This window comes from Neoarius graeffei, chromosome 19 (genome assembly GCF_027579695.1).
Source record: "Neoarius graeffei isolate fNeoGra1 chromosome 19, fNeoGra1.pri, whole genome shotgun sequence".
Lineage (NCBI taxonomy): Eukaryota > Metazoa > Chordata > Actinopteri > Siluriformes > Ariidae > Neoarius > Neoarius graeffei.
In genome coordinates, this window is record NC_083587.1 from 33,805,712 (window position 1) to 33,828,565 (window position 22,854).

The 22,854-nt window shown below is 40.4% G+C and overlaps 1 protein-coding gene across 1 annotated transcript in view; it reads left to right on the top strand.

The window, feature by feature from the left end:
- Window positions 1-22,854, top strand: part of LOC132867604 (polycystin-1-like protein 1) — a 117,117-nt gene that overhangs the window by 51,984 nt on the left and 42,279 nt on the right. The window contains exons 17-25 of the mRNA XM_060900587.1: window positions 1,760-1,883; window positions 4,700-4,892; window positions 5,250-5,306; window positions 5,469-5,657; window positions 14,222-14,338; window positions 18,972-19,123; window positions 19,232-19,332; window positions 19,429-19,624; window positions 21,490-21,697. Of these exons, the coding sequence (XP_060756570.1) occupies window positions 1,760-1,883; window positions 4,700-4,892; window positions 5,250-5,306; window positions 5,469-5,657; window positions 14,222-14,338; window positions 18,972-19,123; window positions 19,232-19,332; window positions 19,429-19,624; window positions 21,490-21,697 (1,337 nt within the window). The remainder of the gene's footprint in view (window positions 1-1,759; window positions 1,884-4,699; window positions 4,893-5,249; window positions 5,307-5,468; window positions 5,658-14,221; window positions 14,339-18,971; window positions 19,124-19,231; window positions 19,333-19,428; window positions 19,625-21,489; window positions 21,698-22,854) is intronic.

Here is a 22,854-nt window from a genome sequence, read left to right on the forward strand (position 1 = left end):
GTAACTTCTAAGCAACTGAAGACCTCTCTCACATTGGCTAATGTTTATGAGTCCGCCATCGGGAGAACACTGAACAACAATGGTGTGTATGGCAGGGTTGCAAGGAGAAAGCCACTGCTCTCCAAAAAGAACATTGCTGCTCATCTGCAGTTTGCTAAAGATCATGCGGACAAGCCAGAAGGCTATTGGAAAAATGTTTTGTGGATGGATGAGACCAAAATAGAACTTTTTGGTTTAAATGAGAAGCGTTATGTTTAGAGAAAGGAAGACACTGCATTCCAGCATAAGAACCTTATCCCATCTGTGAAACATGGTGGTGGTAGTATCATGGTTTGGGCCTGTTTTGCTGCATCTGGGCCAGGACGGCTTGCCATCATTGACTGGAACAATGAATTCTGAATGATACCAGCGAATTCTAAAGGAAAGTGTCAGGACATCTGTCCATGAACTGAATCTCAAGAGAAGGTGGGTCATGCAGCAAGACAACGACCATAAGCACACAAGTTGTTCTACCAAAGAATGGTTAAAGAAGAATGAAGTTAATGTTTTGGAATGGCCAAGTCAAAGTCCTGACCTTAATCCAATGGAAATGTTGTGGAAGGACCTGAAGCGAGCAGTTCATGTGAGGAAACCCACCAACATCCCAGAGTTGAAGCTGTTCTGTACGGAGGAATGGGCTAAAATTCCTCCAAGCTGGTGTGCAGGACTGATCAACAGTTACTGGAAATGTTTAGTTGCAGTTATTGCTGCACAAGGGAGTCACACCCGATACTGAAAGCAAAGGTTCACATACTTTTGTCACTCACAGATATGTAATATTAGATCATTTTACTCAAAAAATAAATGACCAAGAATAATATTTTTGTCTCATTTCTTTAACTGGGTTCTCTTTATCTACTTTTAGGACTTGTGTGAAAATCTGATGATGTTTTAGGTCATATTTATGCAGAAATATAGAAGATTCTAAAGGGCACACAAACTTTCAAGCAGCACTGTATAACTTTTTGTATTTATTGATATTGATGTTAATGCTGATTTGCACCTGCTTTCTTATATGTACACTGATTCAGCCATAAAAATAAAAACACTGACAGCTGGTGAACCGGTGACAAGGTCAAGGGCGGCCAAGGCTCACTGATTCTAATCAGGCATGAAGGCTAGCCCATATGGTCCAGAAAAGCTATTGTACAAGAAACTGCTGAAAAAGTTAATGTTGGCTAAAACAGAAAGGTGTCAGTTTTAACTTTTTCAGCAGTTTGTGCTACAGTAGCTCTTCTGTGGGATTGGACCATATGAGCTAGCCTTCATGCTCCATGCAAATCAGCGAACCTTCGACACTCATGACCCTGTTGCCAGTTCACCGGTTGTCCTTCCTTGGACCACTTTTGTTCGGTACTAACCACTGCATACCGGGAACACCCCACAAGATGTGCCATTTTGGAGATGCTCAGACCCAGTCATCTCGCCATCACAATTTGGCCTTTGTCAGAGTCACTCACATCATTACGCTTGCCCATTTTTCCGGCTTCCAACACGTCAACTTCAAGAACTGACTGTTCTATTGCTCCCTAATATATCCCACCCCTTGACAGGTGCCATTGTAACAACATAATCAATGTAATTCACTTCACCTGTCAGTGTTTTTAATTTTATGGCTGATCAGTGTACATGCATAATAAGAATAAAGTTGAAAATTTTTAGCTGTTTGCTATAATTGTGCTACACCTCTCAACACTGTCTTGCATTTTGTTTTCCACAGTCAGCATCTACATTAAAATTGGGAACAGATTTGGAGCATCTACCAAGCCGTGTCCTGTGAATGTCAAAGTCTGGCCGAGCTTCCAGAGAAATTCAGTGTCTCTCTCCAATCCAGATCAAGAATTGTATGTTTTTTTGTATAGCCATCAGTCCACTCAGATATATTGGGCACCAGTTGTAGTTCAAAAATGCACACCATATTAGCAAGACCTTGCAACATACAAAGCAAACAGAGTGGTATAAATAAACAGAGTAATGGGTAGTAACAGGACAGATAGGCTCTATTGACAGGTATGAACCCTGATCAACTATAAGAAAAAAACAGGGCTTTGTCCAATCACGCACTATAGGTAGTATTCAGAGTTATTTACAGGCTTAAGTTATATCAGTATTTACATGGGGAAAGGTAAATGTATTCAGAGTTAGTTTACACACACGTGTAAGTTATTCTTAAGCATTTCATGTCTCTAACATTACTAAATTTTTCCTGAGTCTGAAACTGGGTTTTTCGATTGCATCTAGACCACTGCTTTTAAACACAAGTGTTGAAAAAAATCAGGGATAGAAAATGTGGACTGGAGAAGCAAATAGCAGGTTTGCTTTGCTGTCAAAAGTAATATAATGTAAAAGACAAGTAGTGAAAGATACAACTAAAAATAAAAAAGAATAATATGATGATATACAGCAGATATAAAAGTGTACACACCCCGTTAAAAATGACAGGTTTTTCTGATGTAAAAAAAAAAATGAGACCACGATAAATAATTTCAAAACTTTTCCAACCTTTAATGTGACCTATAACCTGTACTATTCAATTGAAAAACAAATAAATCTGTTAGGGGGAAAACATAAAAAAACCCCGTACAATAAGCTGGTTGCATAAGTGTGTACACCCTTAAACTAATACTTTGTTGAAGCACCTTTTGATTTAAATACAGCATTCAGTCTTTTTGGGTTCACACCTGCCATCAATTAAAATGACTCTGATTCAACCCAAATAAAGTTCAGACATTTACTCAGTTGCATCCTCCAGCAAAAGCCAGGGTTCGCAGAGAGCTTACAAAGCGTCAAAGGGATCTCATTGTTGAAAGGTATCAGTCAGGAGAAGGGTAGAAAAAAATTTTCACGGCATTAGATATACCATGGAGCACAGTGAAGACAGTCATCAAGAAGTGGAGAAAATATGGGATAACAGTGACATTATCGAGAACTGGACGTCCCTCCAAAATTGATGAAAAGACAAGACGAAAACTGGTCAGGGAGGCTGCAAGAGGCCTACAGCAACACTGAAGGAGCTGCAGGAATTTCTGGCAAGTACTGGTTGTGTACGACATGTGATAACAATCTTACGTATTCTCCATATGTCTGGACTATGGGGTAGGGTCAAAGAAAAACATCCAGGCCCGCTAAATTTTGCAAAAAAAAAAATACATCAACTTTCCCAAAAGCATGTGGGAAAATGTGTGATGGTCTGATGAAACCAAGGTTGAACTTTTTGGCCACAATTCCAAAAGGTATGTTTGGCACAAAAACAACACTGCACATCACCAAAAGAACACCATACTCACTGTGAAGCATGGTGGTGGCAGCACTGTCTTGGGGTTGTTTTTCTTCAGCTGGAACAGGGGCTTTAGTCAAGGTGGAGGGAATTATGAACAGTTCTAAATACCAGTCAATTTTGGCCCCAAACCTTCAGGTGTCTGCTAGAAAGCTGAAGATGAAGAGGAATTTAATCTTTTAGCATGGCAATGACCCCAAAAAAGTTTTGGAATGACCCAGCCAGAGCCCAGACCTAAATCCATTTGAAAATCTGTGGGGTGACCTGAAGAGGGCTGTGCACAAGAGATGCCCTCGCAATCTGACAGATTTGGAGCGCTTTTGCAAGGAAGAGTGGGCAAATATTGCCTGTAGTCGGCTGGGATAGGCTCCAGCTTGCCTGCGACCCTGTAGAAGGATAAAGCGGCTAGAGATAATGAGATGAGATGAGACATTAACCATAAAATGCAAAATTTGCTCAATTTAATGATATGGTATCCAACCTCATTATTCATCAGGTTGTAAAATAGCACTTGATCCAACACATACTATTACAGTATTTTGCTTAAAAAAACCCCAAATACATATATATACTCTGTGTGTGTGTATATATATATATATATATATATATATATATATATATATATATATATATATATATATATATATATATATAAATCAATCAGACACTGACAATAACTTAATGAAACAAGAAGATACTAAATCAACGTCATAAAATTGTAATATGTGCTGACTATTTTCTCATGCTTTTTCTTCACAATGTTGAATTGTTGTATTAATAATAAAATTATGGGATTAAATCCTCACTAACTCAACTTTGAATATGGCCCTGTATTCTTGGAATATAAACTCTTTTTGACTATCGTCTATCTGCAGTTGTCGTACATATAGGGCAGTACTTTTGCATTAAACCAAAATGACAGATCGCTGTGTGATATATCAATCTGCCTCACTAGAACAACCTCCAAAAAGCCACCTTCAACTTTTTGCTCCTAATTTCCTTTCTAACATTCTCACTCTGTGCATCAGCCATTTTGAAAAAGTCATGTCGGAAAAATTTATCTAGGGCTTCTACCACATGTCTGTCTTACAACGTATAATAGTGAACAACATCTTGCTGAATTTCCCAGTAATTTATAAATACTTATAAATAATACACATTACTTGCACTAGAAATATGCATAGTATGTTATTTGAGACAGAACTCCAAGACACGACAGTAAAGCGATAGTAATTAAGTGAAGAGAAACGTTTTAAATAGTATAAAATATTATATTGCATGTACAGTCTCCTAAACTTCCTATTATTATACATATAGACCCTAAGATTCAGGAAAATTTTTTAATCTTCTATGTCTAACAATTATTTTATCATTTCTGTCCAGGTTTGTGTATGGTCTGGGTAATCTAACCAACCTCATACAGATGAAGAACACCCAAGACATTATTAATTATATTTTTCTCCTGACTGGCATTTTGAACCGTTTGAGTTTGGACCCAGAATCTTGTGTGAAACTACAGACAAAAACACGAGCCGATCTCATTTCAGCAATTTGTCAGCTGAATGCCACAAACCAGGTATTAGCCTATCTGTGTCACTGATTGTTTTCCAGTGGATAACATTAACTTCTGACATAAGTTTAATTCTTAAAAAAGCAATCTTCTGCTAATTGTTTTTCAAGAGATCAAGCAATGTAAGAGCAATGTGATGAACGTTTTGCTTTTCAGTGTGGTACTTTTTCTGCATGTCACTAATGAAACCATTAACCGTGTATTTTATTTCAGGTTTTTGCCCTTCTTGTCTAAAATAGTAACAAACAAATGAAAGCCATGCCAGGAAAAGCAGATTGTGTAAAATGGAGAAATGTATTGTAAATAGTCAGTATTTGTAGCAGCAGTACCTAGTGCATTCAATTATAGTTTTGTGTTTCACAGGAACTGCTGTTAGATATCCTTCACACTCTTATAGATCTAATCAAAGTTTCCAATCAAGTGAGTAAAACTCTGTTCAAAGGTATTTTTGTACCATTTTATATTTATATACTATTTATGAAAATGTAATATTATATATAATATTATTATTATTAATAATATCATATACATATTTAATAATATTAATATTTATAAAGTTTCATGTATAATACCCCTTTGTAGGTAATGTTTGACAGTGCAGTACTGGTGACAAAATATATTCAAAATTTATCCTCCCTTCGTGAGTCCAACTTATTGGATGTGCGGGTGCTGAAAGCTCTCATCCGCATCTTCTCATATATTCTGGAAGCTCAGATTCCTTTTTCAAGGCTAACACTTGATGTTCTTCATATCACTACAGACTCAGTGTTGGTAAGTCAAACATTATTGGAACATCCACATCATTTACATTTACAGCATTTGGCATGTCTTCACCCAGTATGCCTTAGGCCCTGGTCACACCACAGTTCGCGATGGGTTTGTGAATACTTGGTGATGAAAAATTGGTAGCATCGCCACCAATCGTGTGATGCACGGCGAATGTTCTCCAAGCTTCACGAGTTGTTTTTTGGTGTGTCTCTGCCTCATAAGTGGCCAAAAACATTGCAAAAATTTTCAATGCATGCATTGAAATTTGGTGGCGATGTTTTAGTTGGCAAATTACAGTGGCATGCAAAAGTTTGGGCACGCTTACTGAAAATGTCTGTTACTGTGAATAGTTAAGTGAGCAGAAGATGAACTGATCACCAAAAGGCATAAAGGTAAAGACGACACATTTCTTTTCAGTGTTTTCTGCAAGATTTGTGTATTATTTTTGTTTTGTACAATTGGAGAGTGAAAAAAGAAAAGGAACAGCATGCGAAAGTTTGGGCATCCCAATACATTTGAGTTCTCAGGTAACTTTTACCAAGGTTCCAGACCTTAATTAGCTTATTGAGCTGTGGCTTGTTCAAATTCTTTGTTAGGAAAGGTCAGATGATGCAGATTTCAAAGCTGTATAAATTCTCTGACTCCTCAAACTTGTCCCTAAAATCAACAGTCATGGGCTCCTCTAAGCAACTCCCTCGCATTCTCATCTCATCTCATTATCTCTAGCTGCTTTATCCTGTTCCACAGGGTCACAGGCAAGCTGGAGTCTATCCCAGCTGACTACAGGCGAAAGGCGGGGTTCACCCTGGACAAGTCGCCAGGTCATCACAGGGCTGACACATAGACACAGACAACCATTCACACTCACATTCACACCTACGGTCAATTTAGAGTCACCAGTTAACCTAACCTGCATGTCTTTGGACTGTGGGGGAAACCGGAGCACCCGGAGGAAACCCACGCTGACACGGGGAGAACATACAAACTCTGCACAGAAAGGCCCTCGCCAGCCACGGGGCTCGAACCCGGACCCTCTTGCTGTGAGGCGACAGTGCGAACCACTACACCACCGTGCTGCCCTCCCTTTCTCATCTCATCTCATCTCATTATCTCTAGCCGCTTTATCCTTCTACAGGGTCGCAGGCAAGCTGGAGCCTATCCCAGCTGACTACGGGCGAAAGGCGGGGTACACCCTGGACAAGTCGCCAGGTCATCACAGGGCTGACACATAGACACAGACAACCATTCACACTCACATTCACACCTACGGTCAATTTAGAGTCACCAGTTAACCTAACCTGCATGTCTTTGGACTGTGGGGGAAACCGGAGCACCCGGAGGAAACCCACGCGGACACGGGGAGAACATGCAAACTCCACACAGAAAGGCCCTCGCCGGCCCCGGGGCTCGAACCCAGGACCTTCTTGCTGTGAGGTGACAGCGCTAACCACTACACCACCGTGCCGCCCGCCCTCCCTTTCTGAATAATAAAATAATTGATGCTCACAAAGCAGGACAAGGCTACAAGAACATAGCAAAGTGTTTTCAGGTAGCTGTTTCCTCAGATTGTAATGTTATTAAGAAATGGCAGTTAACAGAAACAGTGGAGATCAAGGTGAGGTCTGGAAGATGAAGAAAACTTTCTGTTGGATTGCTAGAAAGGCAAATAAAAAAACCTGTTTGACTGCAAAAGACCTTCAGAAAGATTTAGCAGACCCTGGAGTGGTGGTGCACTGTTCTACTATGCAGCGACACCTGAACAAATATGACCTTCTTGGAAGAGTCATCAGAAGAAAACCTTTCCTGCGTCCTAGCCACAAAATTCAGCATCTGAAGTTTGCAAATGAACATCTAAATAAGCCTGATGCATTTTGGAAACAAGTCCTGCGGACTGATGAAATCAAAATAGAACTTTTTGGCCACAATGTGCAAAGGTATGTTTGGAGAAAAAAAGGTGACAAATTCCAGGAAAAGAACACCTCTCCGACTCTGAAGCATGGGTGTGGATCGATCATGCTTTGGGGTTGTGTTGCAGCCAGTGGCACAGGGCACATTTCATTGGTCGAGGGAAGCATGGATTTGAATAAATACCAGCAAATTCTGGAAGCAAACATCACACCATCTGTAAAAAAGTTGAAGTTAAAAAGAGGATGGGTCCGAAAATAAGACGATGATCCAAAACACACCTCAAAATCTACAATGGAATACCTCAAGAGGCACAAGCTGAAGGTTTTGCCCTGGCCCTCACAGTCCCCTGACCTAAACATCATTGAAAATCTGTGGATAGATCTCAAAAGAGCAGTGCATGCAAGACAGCCCAAGAAACTTGTAGAACTGGAAGCCTTTTGCAAGGACGAATGTGTGAAAATCCCCCAGGTAAGAACTGACAGATTATTAGCTGGCTACAAAAAGTGTTTACAAGCTGTGATACTTGCCAAAGGGGGTGTTACTAGGTACTAACCATGCAGGGTGCCCAAACTTTTGCTTCGAGCCCTTTTCCTTTTTTGTCATTTTGAAAATGTAAAAGATGAAATTAAAAAATTGTTGGCATGCAAACCTGCCAGAAGAGAGTTGTCTTCATAGGCTATTATTTATTTGATTTTAAATACCTAAAAGTACACCTAAAAATCCAGAGGTTGCACATGAATGTCCATGTGGAAACTACTGTGCCCTCCACAATTATTGGCACCCCTGGTTAAGATGTGTTAAAAGCCCTAAAATAAATTCAATTTTTTTTGCAGAAGCATAATCTCACACTGAAAATTGTAGAAAAATGTAACACTTAACTCAAGTGAATTAAAAAAAATCCCTGACTAAGAAATAATTATTTTTCATAAAATCATCTGTTCCACAATTATTGGCACCCATAACAATTCCTAGAAAATAAATGTAATTGAAGCATTTCTGTCATTTCTACTGTAGTTTATAAAGTTGATCACAGTATCTAGGAACCTTTAATTAGTAATTCATCACATCTTATTTCGCTGGGGTATAAATATGATGTGACACAGAGGCCTATTTCTCTTATCTACTCTTCAACATGGGAAAGACAAGAGAACACACCATTCAAGTAAGGCAGATGTGTGTCGACCTTCATAAGTCAGGCAATGGCTACAAGAAAATAGCCACTCGCCTACACCTGCCCATATCTACAGTCAGAGGAATCATCAAGAAGTTTAAAACAACTGGAACAGTGGCAAACAAGCCTGGACGAGGACGCAAGTTTATCTTGCCACCACGCACAGTGAGGAGGATGGTAAGAGAAGTAAAAAGTTCTCCAAAGCTCACTGTTAGAGAATTGCATCAAAGAGTAGCATCTTGGGGTCACAAAGTCTCCATAACAACCATCAGGCACCATCTACATGGCCAACAAGCTGTTTGGGAGGCATGCACGGAAAAAGCCTTTTCTCACTTACAAGCATAAACATAAACGTCTGGAGTTCGCTAAGCAGTACTGGGACTTCAACTGGGACCGTGTGCTTTGGTCAGATGAGACCAAGATAGAGCTTTTTGGCAACAAACACTCTCATACATCACAAAAGATGAGTATGCGGAAAAGCACCTCATGCCCACTGTGAAGTATGGGGGAGGATCAGTGATGCTGTGGGACACAAAATCAAGCTCCTCCCATGGCCATCTCAGTCCCCAGACCTCAACCCAATTGAAAACCTGTGGGGTGAGCTGAAGAGGAGAGTGCATAGGAGAGGACCCAGGACTCTGGACGATTTAGAGAGATTGTGCAAAGAGGAATAGTCGAAGATCCCTCTCTCTGTATTCTCCCATCTTGTGAAATGTTATAGGAGAATATTAAGTGCTGTCTTGTTGGCAAAAGGGAGTTGTACAAAGTATTAACATCAGGGGTGCCAATAATTGTGGCACACATGATTTCATGTAAAATAATTATTTCTTAACCCTTTGATGCAAAACATATGCACACCCCTTCTAATGCACAACATGGGTCAAAAATGACCCGCAACATCAGGGGTGCCAATAATTGTGGCACACATGATTTCATGTAAAAGAATTATTTCTTAACCCTTTGATGCAAAACATATGCACACCCCTTCTAATGCACAACATGGGTCAAAAATGACCCGCATTCATTTTCCAGGTTATTTCATGCTGACTGAGTTTTTCTTTGCTCTATCTTTTGAAATCAATTTATTTTATGATTGAATATTCCAAGTATTCTTTAAATATCTTGTTTTTAATTACCACAAATCATTAATTTAATTTTTTCTTTCCTACTTTATGAACAAAAATACTTTTTATATTACTACACATGGGTCATCCAAGTGTGATTTAAAATTAAATGTTTTAATACTACAATAATTTGTTTCAAGTAATTACTTTAGCAGTGAATGGGGCCAGTTATTTATTTATTAACTATGTAGTTAGCTAAACCAACTACAATAAAATTAGCTAACTAAAGTAGAATATGTCAACAGCTCGGTAGCTAATAGTAATTACTTGTAACTTACTGACAAGTAATCTACTCACTCTCAAGGTAACCTAATCAATTTTTTTCTAAGGTAATGTTAGAACAATTGAAAAACATTACTTCCATGTATTAGATGGGCAAAGGGTGCTGTGCTGAGCTGTGAAACGTCTGACACAAGCACAATTCACAGTTCCCACCAAACGCTGTAGTAAATGCATGCGGGTCGTTTCTGACCCATGTGTGTAAACTTGATGTAGAATTACAAAGGCTGTGCTTGTTCATAACTTAAGAAAGGAAAAATAAAAATGATGATTTGTGCTAAACAAAAACAAGATATTTACTGCATATTTGGAAAAGTAAAAGACAAAATGAATTTATTTCAAAAGTATATCATAGAAACACTCAGCCATACATGAAATAACCTGGAAAATGAATGCAGGTCGTTTTTGACCCATGTTGTGCATTAGAAGGGTAGTGATACAAAAAGGGTTTTTATTCAAAAAGTAAGAAAGGAAAAAATAAAATAAGGATGTATGATGATCAAAAACAAGTTAATTGAGGAATACCTTGAATACTGAATGATGGAATTAATTTATTGCAAAGATATAGAAGATAAAAACTCAGCCGGGTCACTTTTGACCCATGTTTTGCATCAGAGGGTAAATGTGGGATTTTTTTCCCCACTGAATAAATGCGCTTGAATTAAAGGTTGGATTTTTCTCTTTTTTTGCATTGTTGTCCTATATTATTAAAAAAAAAGAATTTATTAGAAGCCTAGAACATATCTTAATGAGGGGTGCCAATAATTGTGGAGGGTGCTTGTAGCAAGTGTTCAAGGTGGGTGGAGCACAGAAGCACGGCAGGCCAGTACTGAGTTCTCAATAACTCTTTTATTGTCAGCTTTTCAGCTTCTATACATTTACTTATATACATATACACACACGCCACACACACGTGTTCTGGTCGGGAGAGAGCCCGCTCTGCTCTCGCTCTCCTCCTTAAATAGGGCGCGGTCACTGGGGAAGACACACAAACACAGGTTAATTCACATCAGGTGTAGTGATTCTGCCACTTACCTTCCCTGACTCCACCCTCCGGTCACAGACCGACGCTTGACCACGCCCCCACTGCCACAGTGCTGTATTTTGATACCTAAGTTTCTGGCTTGTTGACCTTTACTTTTATCATGGCAAGTAAAAGGGCAAATATATTTAACAATGGTAAGTACAATTTATTTTTTAACAAGATATCGAAAGTCGAGGTGGCACGGTGGTGTAGTGGTTAGCGCTGTCACCTCACAGCAAGAAGGTCCGGGTTCGAGCCCCGTGGCCGGTGAGGGCCTTTCTGTGCGGAGTTTGCATGTTCTCCCTGTGTCCGCGTGGGTTTCCTCTGGGTGCTCCGGTTTCCCCCCACAGTCCAAAGACATGCAGGTTAAGTTAACTGGTGACTCTAAATTGACCGTAGGTGTGAATGTGAGTGTGAATGGTTGTCTGTGTCTATGTGTCAGCCCTGTGATGACCTGGTGACTTGTCCAGGGTGTACCCCGCCTTTCGCCCGTAGTCAGCTGGGATAGGCTCCAGCTTGCCTGCGACCCTGTGGAACAGGATAAAGCGGCTACAGATAATGAGATGAATGAATGAAATATCGAAAGTCATAGTGTATATATATCATGCAATTAAAAGTCACATAAATGTGCAATGACCAAATATATACTTACAGGTAGATTTACAGATAACTGTGTATTCTAAGTCTATTCAAAAATATTCCTGAATATCCACAGGACAAATCCAAAGATCCTGTACTATCTATGAATTTTGTCTGTGACCTTTTGAGGTTCAGGTAAAAATGTAAATCTGTGTTATTACAGTGGTGCTTGAAAGTTTGTGAACCCTTTAGAATTTTCTATATTTCCGCATAAATACTACCTAAAACAACATCAGATTTTCACACAAGTCCTAAAAGTAGATATAGAGAACCCAGTTAAACAAATGAGACAAAAATATTATACTTGGTCATTTATTTATAGAGGAAAATTATCCAATATTACATATCTGTGAGTGGCAAAAGTATGTGAACCTCTAGGATTAGCAGTTAATTTGAAGGTGAAATTAGAGTCAGGTGTTTTCAATCAATGGGATGACAATCAGGTGTGAGTGGGCACCCTGTTTTATTTAAAGAACAGGGATCTATCAAAGTCTGATCTTCACAACAAATGTTTGTGGAAGTGTATCATGGCACGAACAAAGGAGATTTCTGAGGACCGCAGAAAAAGCATTGTTGTTGCTCATCAGGCTGGAAAAGGTTACAAAACCATCTCTAAAGAGTTTGGACTCCACCAATCCACAGTCAGACAGATTGTGTACAAATGGAGGAAATTCAAGACCATTGTTACCCTCCCCAGGAGTGGTCGACCAACAAAGATCACTCCAAGAGCAAGGTATGTAATAGTCAGTGAGGTCACAAAGAACCCCAGGGTAACTTCTAAGCAACTGAAGGCCTCTCTCACATTGGCTAATATTAATGTTCGTGAGTCCACCATCAGGAGAACACCGAGCAACAATGGTATGCATGGCAGGGTTGCAAGGAGAAAGCCACTGCTTTCCAAAAAGAACATTGCTGCTCATCTGCAGTTTGCTAAAGATCACGTGGACAAGCCAGAAGGCTATTGGAAAAAAATGTTTTGTGGACAGATGAGACCAAAATAGAACTTTTTGGTTTAAATGAGAAGTGTGATGTTTGGAGAACGGAAAACACTGCATTCCAGCATAAAAACCTTATCCCATCTGTGAAACATGGTGGTGGTAGTATCATGGTTTAGGCCTGTTTTGCAGCATCTGGGCCAGGACGGCTTGCCATCATTGATGGAACAATGAATTCTGAATTATTACAGCAAATTCTAAAGGAAAATGTCAGGACATCTGTCCATGAACTGAATCTCAAGAGAAGGTGGGTCATGCAGCAAGACAACGACCCTAAGCACACAAGTCATTCTACCAAAGAATGGTTAAAGAAGAATAAAGTTAATGTTTTGGAATGGCCAAGTCAACGTCCTGACCTTAATCCAATCGAAATATTGTGGAAGGACCTGAAGCAAGCAGTTCATGTGAAGAAACCCACCAACATCTCAGAGTTGAAGCTGTTCTGTATAGAGGAATGGGCTAAAACTCCTCCAAGCCAGTGTGCAGGACTGATCAACAGTTACCAGAAACATTTAGTTGCAGTTATTGCTGCACAAAGGGGTCACACCAGACACTGAAAGCAAAGGTTCACATACTTTTGCCACTCACAGATATGTAATACTGGATCATTTTCCTCAATAAATAAAGGACTAAGTGAAATATTTTTTGTCTCGATTGTTTAACTGGGTTCTCTTTATCTACTTTTAGGACTTGTGTGAAAATCTGATGATGTTTTAGGTCATATTTATGCAGAAATATAGAAAATTCTAAAGGGTTCACAAACTTTCAAGCACCACTGTATATCTAATGTCTTAACCTTTCTTTATTCTAGATGTATCTGCTGTCCAGCAGAGAGCCTCGGTTCAGTATGAATGCCTCATTCATAAAACTGGTGGCATGGCAGAATTGTGATTTCCCAATCACAAGAAAAAATGTTGATTTGACCACATTTTACATTCCAAGCAGAAACTATGATGGAAAATCCTGCTTCATCACTCTAATCATATCTTATAAGCAGAGTCCGTATCACTGGGCGAGGAATCCACTACAGGTAAAACTCAGAGTTTAACATTAAAAGAAGTTACATTTCAAGTTTCATTTCTGGAATTATTTTGTGCTTCTATAGGTAATGGATAGAATTTATATTCCATCATGTTTCACAATTAGTTTAATAGCAAACACTTCTTGTGTTTACTACTGGTCACATGGGAGGGCTTAACGAATTAAAATAAAATCTGGGGAACAGCTGGTGAATTTTGTCCTTCACTAATGAATTTACAGTAGTGTCATAATGACCATTTTTTACAATGTATTCCTTACATCATCACTGAAGGCAAACCTATTTAGTTTTTAATTATTTATACTTTTACAATGGCATAATTTCATTTCCAATCTTATTTTGTCAGTGCAACATTTATAATTGATATCATGTATGATGTATTTTCCAGGTGAATGGGCATGTTGCTGACATGAAACTCTTCAACTGTAGCACCAGAAGAGAGATCAAAATGAGGCACTTGTCCACTCCACTCATCATTGAGTTCCAGAAACAAGAAGAGAGAAATGTACACTTTTAAGTTCTTTTATTTCACTGATACTGACAAAAGCCAACATGTTCTCAAGACTGCAAAATTTCTAAGAATTCATGTGCTCGAGCTTGTATATAAACTTTCACACATTTCACAATGCTCCCCTTTCAACAGATATAGTGGAACACTCAGAATGTTTGATATGCAATATTTGTTTCTTTAATCGTGCACTAACATTATGAGGCTAAGGTATGAAACTGGTAATGGAAGTCTGTCTCACGCAAAACCTTTTCAGTAAATATCTGCCTCACATATACTAGTGCATCACAAACAATTAGAATATCATGAAAAATCTTTTTTTCATAATTTAATTCAAAAAGGTAAACTTTCATATATTCCATATTCATTATATGTAAAGTAAAATAGTTAAAATCTTTTTTGTTTTAATTTTGATGATTATAGCTTATAAAAATCAGAAATCCAGTATCTCAAAATATTAGAATATTTCCTAAGATCAATCAAAAAAGGATTTACAATCCAGAAATGTCCAACTTCTGAAAAGTATGTTCATTTCTACACTCAGTACTTGGTTAGGGATCCTTTACCACAAATTACTGCATCAATGTGGTGTGGCATGGAGACAATCGGCCTGTGGCCCTGTTGAGGTATTATCGAAGCCCAGGTTGATTTGATCATGGCCTTCAGCTCGTCTGTATTTTTGGGTCGGGTGTTTCTCATCTTCCTCTTGACAATAAACTATAGACTCTTTATGGGGTTCAGGTCAGGCGAGTTGGCTGGCCAATCAAGCACAGTAATATCATGATCAGCAAACCATTTGGTAGTAGTTTTGGCACTGTGGGCAGGTGCCAAGTCCTGTTGCAAAAGGAAATCGGCTTCTCCATAAAGCTTGTCAGCAGATAGAAGCATGAAGTGCTCTAAAATCTCCTGGTAGATGGCTGCGTTGACTTTGGACTTGATAAAATGCAGTGGACCAACACCAGCAGATGACATGGCACCTCAAATCATCACAGACTGTTGAAACGTCACACTGGACTTCAAACACCTTGGATTCTGTGCCTCTCCACTCTTCTTCCAGACTCTAGGACCTCGATTTCCAAATGAAATGCAAAATTTACTTTCATCTGAAAAGAGGACTTTGGACCACTGAGCAATAGTCCAGTTCTTTCTTTCCTTAGCCCAGGTAAGACACTTCTGATGTTGTCTCTGGTTCAGGAGTGGCTTGATATTAGGAATGTGACAGTTGTAGCACCTTTCCTGAAGACGTCTGTGTGTGTTAGCTCTTGATGCATGAACACCAGCCTCAGTCCACTCTTTGTGAGGCTCTCCCAAGTTCTTGAATTGACTTTTCTTGACAATCCTCTCAAGACTGCAGTCATTCCTGTTGCTTGTGCACCTTTTCCAGCAAACCTTTTCAGCAATGACCTTCTGTGGCTGACACTCCTTGTGGAGGGTGTCGATGATTGTCTTCTGAACAACTGTCAAATCAGCAGTCTTCCCCATGATTGTAGTTGCGTGTACCGAACTAGACCGAGAGATACACCATATTTATACTGTTTTACTCAAACTTGAAATGAAATATTCTAATATGTTGAGATGTTTTTTATTTTATTTTTTTACACTGTAGGCCATAATTATCAAACTTAAAATAGAAAAATGCTTGAAACATTTTAGTTTATGTGTAATGTGTCTAGAATATATTACATTTTCACTTTCTTAAATAACTGATGGAAAATTTTGAACTTTTTCACGATATTCTAAATGTGTGAGATGCACTAGTATGTAGTTCATTAATGTCACACTGATAAGTAGATATGGTTAAGGAAACATTATTCCTGCTGAACAATCTAGCTCAGACTAAGTAGCTAACAGCTGCCAAATCACAGGCCAAGCTGGTCACACTGGTAGACTACAACAATCAGAGAATTTTTAAAAAATCTTAAACGTTTATGGATCAATTTAGTTACACAGTAAGGAAAGTGGCAGCACAGTGGTGCAGTAGTTATCACTGTCCCCTCACATCAAGCAGGTTCTGGGTTTGAACCACCTGACCGACTGGGGCTTTTCTGTATGGAGTTTGTTCTCCCTATGCCTGTATGGGTTTCCTCTGGGTGCTCTGGTTTCCTCCCACAGTCCAAAGACATGCAGATTAGGCCAACTGGCTACTCTAAATTGCCCATAGGTGTCAATGTGAGTGTGAATTAACTGTCTGTCTGTCTGTCTGTCTGTCTGTCTCTCTGTGTTAGCCCCATGATAAATTGGCAATCTGTCCAGGCCATATCCTGCCTCTCACCCAAAGTCAGCTGGGATGGGCCCTAGCTCACCTGCGACCCTCACTTAAGCTGGGCATACACTGTGCGATTTTTGGCCCGATTTTGACACGATTTTCACTCGTGCGACTATTTTGGAGATCGGGCCGTGTTTTGGCTCAATCTTGCGTCTCGGATCGTGTAGTATACATGGGGTAACGACAAGCGATTAACACCTCACGACCTCCTCCCGATCGATCGGATGAAAATCAAACCTGTTTGAAATCCTGAGCATCGGATCCGAGCATCGCATCCGAGCATCGGATCATATAGTGTGAGAACAGGAATTGTAAGCTGCGTGCTGTTTACCCCTGCGATTCACTCGTACAGTGTGAGCAGCAGCTGAATACCGCGATTGAAAAAATCGCACAGTGTATGCCCAGCTTAAGACAAGCCATATAGACAATGGATGGATGGAATAAGGAAAGTGGAAAATAACTTAGGAGCTGGCAAAAATGGTCTACCACTTTGACCTATGTTTTGACAGCTGGTAGTGCATCAATCCAAGTTGAATTTTTCAGCAGGGATGACTTTCTGTAATCTAGAAACATTGTACACTGAAAACTGTAATGTTATGGGAATCTCCATCTTGGACAACCAGAATCATTTTGTTTAAATTTGTTTAAACCTGGGCAGCAAGGTGGTGTAGTGGTTAATACTGTCGCCTCACAGCAAGGTTCTGGGTTTGAGCCCAGTGGCCAACAGGGGCCTTTCTGTATGGAATTTGCATGCTCTCCCCGTGTCTGTGTGGGTTTCCTCCACACTCCAAACACATGCAGGTTTGGCTAATTGGTGGCTCTAAATTGACTGTGAGTGTGAATTGTTGTTTTGTCTCTATGTATCAGCCCTGTGATGACCTGGCAACTTGTCCAGGGTGTACCCTGCCTCTCGCCCATAGTCAGCTGGGATAGGCTCCAGCTTGCCCACGACCCTCATCTCATCTCATCTCATCTCATCTCATCTCATCTCATCTCATCTCATTATCTCTAGCCACTTTATCCTTCTACAGGGTCGCAGGCAAGCTGGAGCCTATCCCAGCTGACTACGGGCGAAAGGCGGGGTACACCCTGAACAAGTCGCCAGGTCATCACAGGGCTGACACATAGACACAGACAACCATTCACACTCACATTCACACCTACGGTCAATTTAGAGTCACCGGTTAACCTAACCTGCATGTCTTTGGACTGTGGGGGAAACCGGAGCACCCGGAGGAAACCCACGCGGACACGGGGAGAACATGCAAACTCCACACAGAAAGGCCCTCGCCAGACCCAGGGCTCGAACCCAGGACCTTCTTGCTGTGAGGCGACAGCGCTAACCACTACACCACCGTGCCGCCCGCCCGCCCGCAACCCTGCACAGGATAATGAATGGATGGATTGTTTAAGCCTGATATCGTTCTGCCCTCTTGGCCAAATTCCCCAAAGTTCAAAGGCAGAACTGTAGCAGTAAGCTGGAAGTCCAGCCTGCTAATTAATAACATCATTTATTTGACAATGTCATTTTGAAGCAAGAATATGAATATGTGGACCATTATTTATGAAGAGGTTTTTGGTTGAGATAAATTTCCAGTGGGCAGTGGTACAGTGGGTAGCATTGCTGCTTCACAGCTTTAGAGTTCCTAGTTCAGGAGGCGGCCTTGGGCTGAAGTGTTTTTGAGCAAGGCACCTAACCCCCAACTGCTCCCCGGGCGCTGTAGCGTAGCTGCCCCCTGCTCTAGGTATGTGTGTGTGCTCATTGCTCACTTGTGTGTGTGCATGTGTGTGTTCACTGCTTCAGATGGGTTAAATGCAGAGGGTGAATTTCACTGTGCTTGAATGTGCATGTGACAAATAAAGGCTTCTTCTTCTTCAATCCTGAGTTTAGGTTACTGTCTGTGTGGAATTTCTCATGTTCTCCTCATATCTGGGTTTCATCTTGGTTCTCTAGTTTATTCCTATCTCTGAAAAACATAACAGTATAAAGACTGGGTAAGCTAAATTGTCCTAGGTGTGAATAAGATGGTGAATGTGTGTTCATGGTCATTGTGATGGACTGCCATACCATCCATTCATCATGCCCAGTGTTCACCATTCACCATGACCCTGAATAGGATTAATGACAATGAATGAATGAATGATTGCATGACTTGACTTCCTGTAATTCTTATCAGCATTAACTTCACAGACACAACACTGGTTGATTGACTATACTGGTATAAGGGAATATTGTGTACATTGTTTAATTTTTTGCTGCGCTATTCTAGAGGGAATGGTGGGTTTAGTGCTATACTGGTTTTTCGGTTAATTTTGCATGAGAGTTTTGTGTGTATCACTAAAATATGATCATTTGCATCCAAGAAGAGCAAAGGTCTGGAGTTCACACTCTCACGCTCTGAAGTGAATACTCATCAGTTCAACGTCACAGCTGAGCTTCTGAAGAAAGCTGTAGAGATTAGAGTGGAGTTTAGAAGGCCATCAAGACATGCTTTCCCCATCCTGCTGCTCTTCAGGTTGAGGACCACCATCCCCCCACCCCTACCCCATATATTATGTCTCAAATGTATTTACACTTTTAATATATGAAAAATTTGTAAAACATTTCCTTTCCACTGTCACAGAATACACCAAAGACCAACACCTTCTTTGTACAATGTATGTAAGGTCTATCATTGGAAAGGACAGGTGGCTCAGATCTTTCTACCCCCTTCATCTCTGAAAGGTTTCTAGATTTTATGGAACATATACAAAGTACAGAATGAACATCAGTATGCCATTGCTATCTACTGAATACTGTCTTATTTCACCTATATTGCAGAGGCTGGGATTGCATATCTGATGCTCCTCAATGCTGACTATGATAAATGTTCTAGAAATAACTACATAGCAGATGAAGTGGACTACACACTGAGTGTTGGTTCTACGCAATGTTTAGTTTGGGATGGTGTGAAAGATTGGAGATCTGATGGATGTTCTGTGCTCCAGAGTTTTACCTCAACCAAAGTCAATTGCAGGTACTATACTACTATTCAGACCAGCTTTTCTTCTTGCTATTAAAATATTCATGAAAATTTTAAGTTATAGATGTGTGTATATTGGTATGACAAATTCGATGATGTCAACCTCATCTCTTTCCTTGTAAACATGTTTTATCCCCTTCTGACACAAGGAAAAATGCTATGGAACTTCATGCTATGGAACTTTGTGTGTACAATTGTACACATTATGTCCGAAGGGGCTATATTCCCATTTTGGAAACTGATTGACTTCTATATTTTATGACATATACTTAAACATACTTAGCTGCTCTGTTGCACCGTGGTGCAGTGGTTATCACTGTTGCCACACAGCAAGAAGGTTCTGCGTTCATTCCTCGTGGCCGACTGGGACCTTTCTCTGTGGAAAGACATGCAGATTAGGTTAACTTGCTATCCTAAGTTGCCCATAGGTGTGAATGTAAGTGTGAATAGTTCTTCATCTCTGTGTTAGCCCTGTGATAGATTGGTGACCTGCCCAGGGTGTACCTTGCCTCTCATCCGAATTCAGCTGGGATTGGCTCCAGCTTCCCCAATAACCCTGATGGAAAATCAGTATAGATAATGGATGGATGCTTTGTTGCATGAACCACAGTGCTAATACGAGTGATACATTTGCTGGCTTGATGTATCTCAGAGGAAGTATTTGTTTGGCCTCACCCTTCCTAGTTGGTAGCTGTGCTATGATACAGTACAGTACAGTGTAGTTCTCCTTAAGTGACAATAGTCACCCCAGAGGCAGGCCAAAGCATGTGTTAATGAGCCTGCTAAATTCAAGTTTGGACTGTGTGGCCTTCTTTGCCTGTTCGGTCGTGATCCCCAACAGGTTGCCGATCTTTAGCCAGGGGTCTCTGTAGAATTTTCTTGTCGGCAATGCAAACAAGACCTTTTTCGTGAGTCTTACATTTTCTTCTCTACACACGTGAGCAATCCATTTAAGATACTGCATGGTGATATAATCTCTGATGGCCACAGTCTTTGTTATTTTCAAGATGTCTTCATTCGAGTAAACAAAGTGAAATGCTATGATAGGAAAGAATTCACTGGTGAGAAATGGAAAGTGAAAAATGAAAGCCAATACCATGATGTACTATTGACCGTTCATGAGATCATGGTGAATTTTTCATACTCCTGACTCAAAATATTTTGAAATACGATGGTTAAAGAGCAAAGTTTTCTGATCTTGCGAGTTTGAATACTGATTATTGCCACTGCTAAGAAAGTCCGGGGAGAGCAGAATTGGCCGTGTCCTCTGGGTTGGAAGGATGACATTACATTCTCCCGTGTCAGTCAGAGGGAGTCTAACCAGTTGTGGATGTCTGTGAGCTCATGTCTGCTGACATAGCAATAGTAGCACTTTGAAAAGATGCATTGGCTGGTTTCATGTTCTTCACCCACCCTGGTAGGTAACTTCTATGTGATAGGGGTGAGCTAGCAAGTGGAGACGGAAAAGTTATTGGGATACTGGGAGAAAAATTGGGGTAAACAAACAAACAAACAAGCAGATTTGTAAGTGACAACCGGTGTGTGATCTACCCTCCTTATAACTACTATACCTTACTTTAGCCAACTCTTTTAAAGCTCTTCGCTTTTATTCTATACTGCCTCACTTGTAATTCACTTTAAACAAAGACATTTGCCACATATTATTAACTGTGTTTTGACCTAATAATCTTTCAGTTACAACCAGCTGTCATCATACACTGTTGTACATCAGACAATCGAAAGCATTCACAATGTTTCAGACATCACTGAGTACAAAAGGTAATGTTTCTATGTTTGTATTTATTAAATCACAGTCCTTAATTGTGTGGTCTTGAGCTGAATTGTGGTATCTGTTTCAGTGTCCGGCCCAACCCGATGCTGTGTATTGTAATAGTGGTATTAGTGGCTCTCTATGCTGGGCTGTTGGTGGTTTGTAATCATGCTGATGTTCAGGTAGAAAAGAATTTGGGGACATTCTTCCTGCCAGACAACAATCCTTCAGACCAGTTCCTCTATGCTGTTACTATCGACACAGGCCTCAGATCAAGGGCCAGAATGACAGCAAAGGTACTAACCAAGGCTTGTGTACTCATATGAAAAAGAAATATATTCAACATGGTGCCAAAATACCATGGTGGTGTAGTGGTTAGCACTGTTGCCTCACAGCAAGAAGGTCCTGGGTTCGAGCCCAGTGGCCGGCGAAGGCCTTTCTGTGTGGAGTTTGCATGCTCTCCCCATGTCTGCGTGGGTTTCCTCCAGGTGCTCCGGTTTCCCTCAAAAACATGCAGGTTAGGCTAATTGGTGGCTCTAAATTGACCATAGGTGTGAATGTGAGTGTGAATGGTTGTTTGTTTCTGTGTCAGCCCTGTGATAACCTGATGACTTGTCCAGGGTGTACCCCGCCTCTTGCCCGTAGTCAGCTGGGATAGGCTCCAGTTTGCCTGCGACCCTGTAGAACAGGATAAGTGGCTACAGATAATGGATGGATGGATGGTGCCAAAATACAGTCAGGTCCAAAGGTTTCCAACTAAAACTTAAAAAAGCTAATGCAGATTTTTTTTTAAATATTTTCCCCAATCTCTCCCATTTTGGTCATTTGCCAATTCGACCAGCCAGCTCCCCCTTATCTTACAACAGCTTCCAACTGGAGGAAATGAAGCCTAACTTGTGGTTCCTCCAAGAAACCTGAAGCAAATCAACCTTTTTGAACTGTTACTCATATGCAAAAGTAATTACTACCATAAGGTACACTGTATGGCTAAAAGTATGTGGACACCTGCCCATCACACTCAAATGTAGACCTTCCCCAAACCTTGCCACAAAATTTGAAGCACATACTTATATATGTATAGAAGAGGCCCAAACATGTTCCAGTGTGAGAATGTCCCTGTGCACAAAGCAAGCTCCATATAGTCATGCTTTACCAAGGTTGGTGTGGAAGTACTTAAGTGTCCTGTACAGAGTCCTGACCTCAACCCTACTGCAACACCTTTGGGATGAAATGGAACACAGACTGCAGCCCAGGCCTCTTCACGCCTACAGAAGTGCCTGACTTCACTAATGTTCTTGTGGCTGAATGAGCACATGTTTCACAGATGGGATAAGGTTCTTATGCTGGAATGCAGTGTTTTCCTTTCTCCAAACATAACGCTTCTCATTTAAACCAAAAAGTTCTATTTTGGTCTCATCTGTCCACAAAACATTTTTCCAATAGCCTTCTGGCT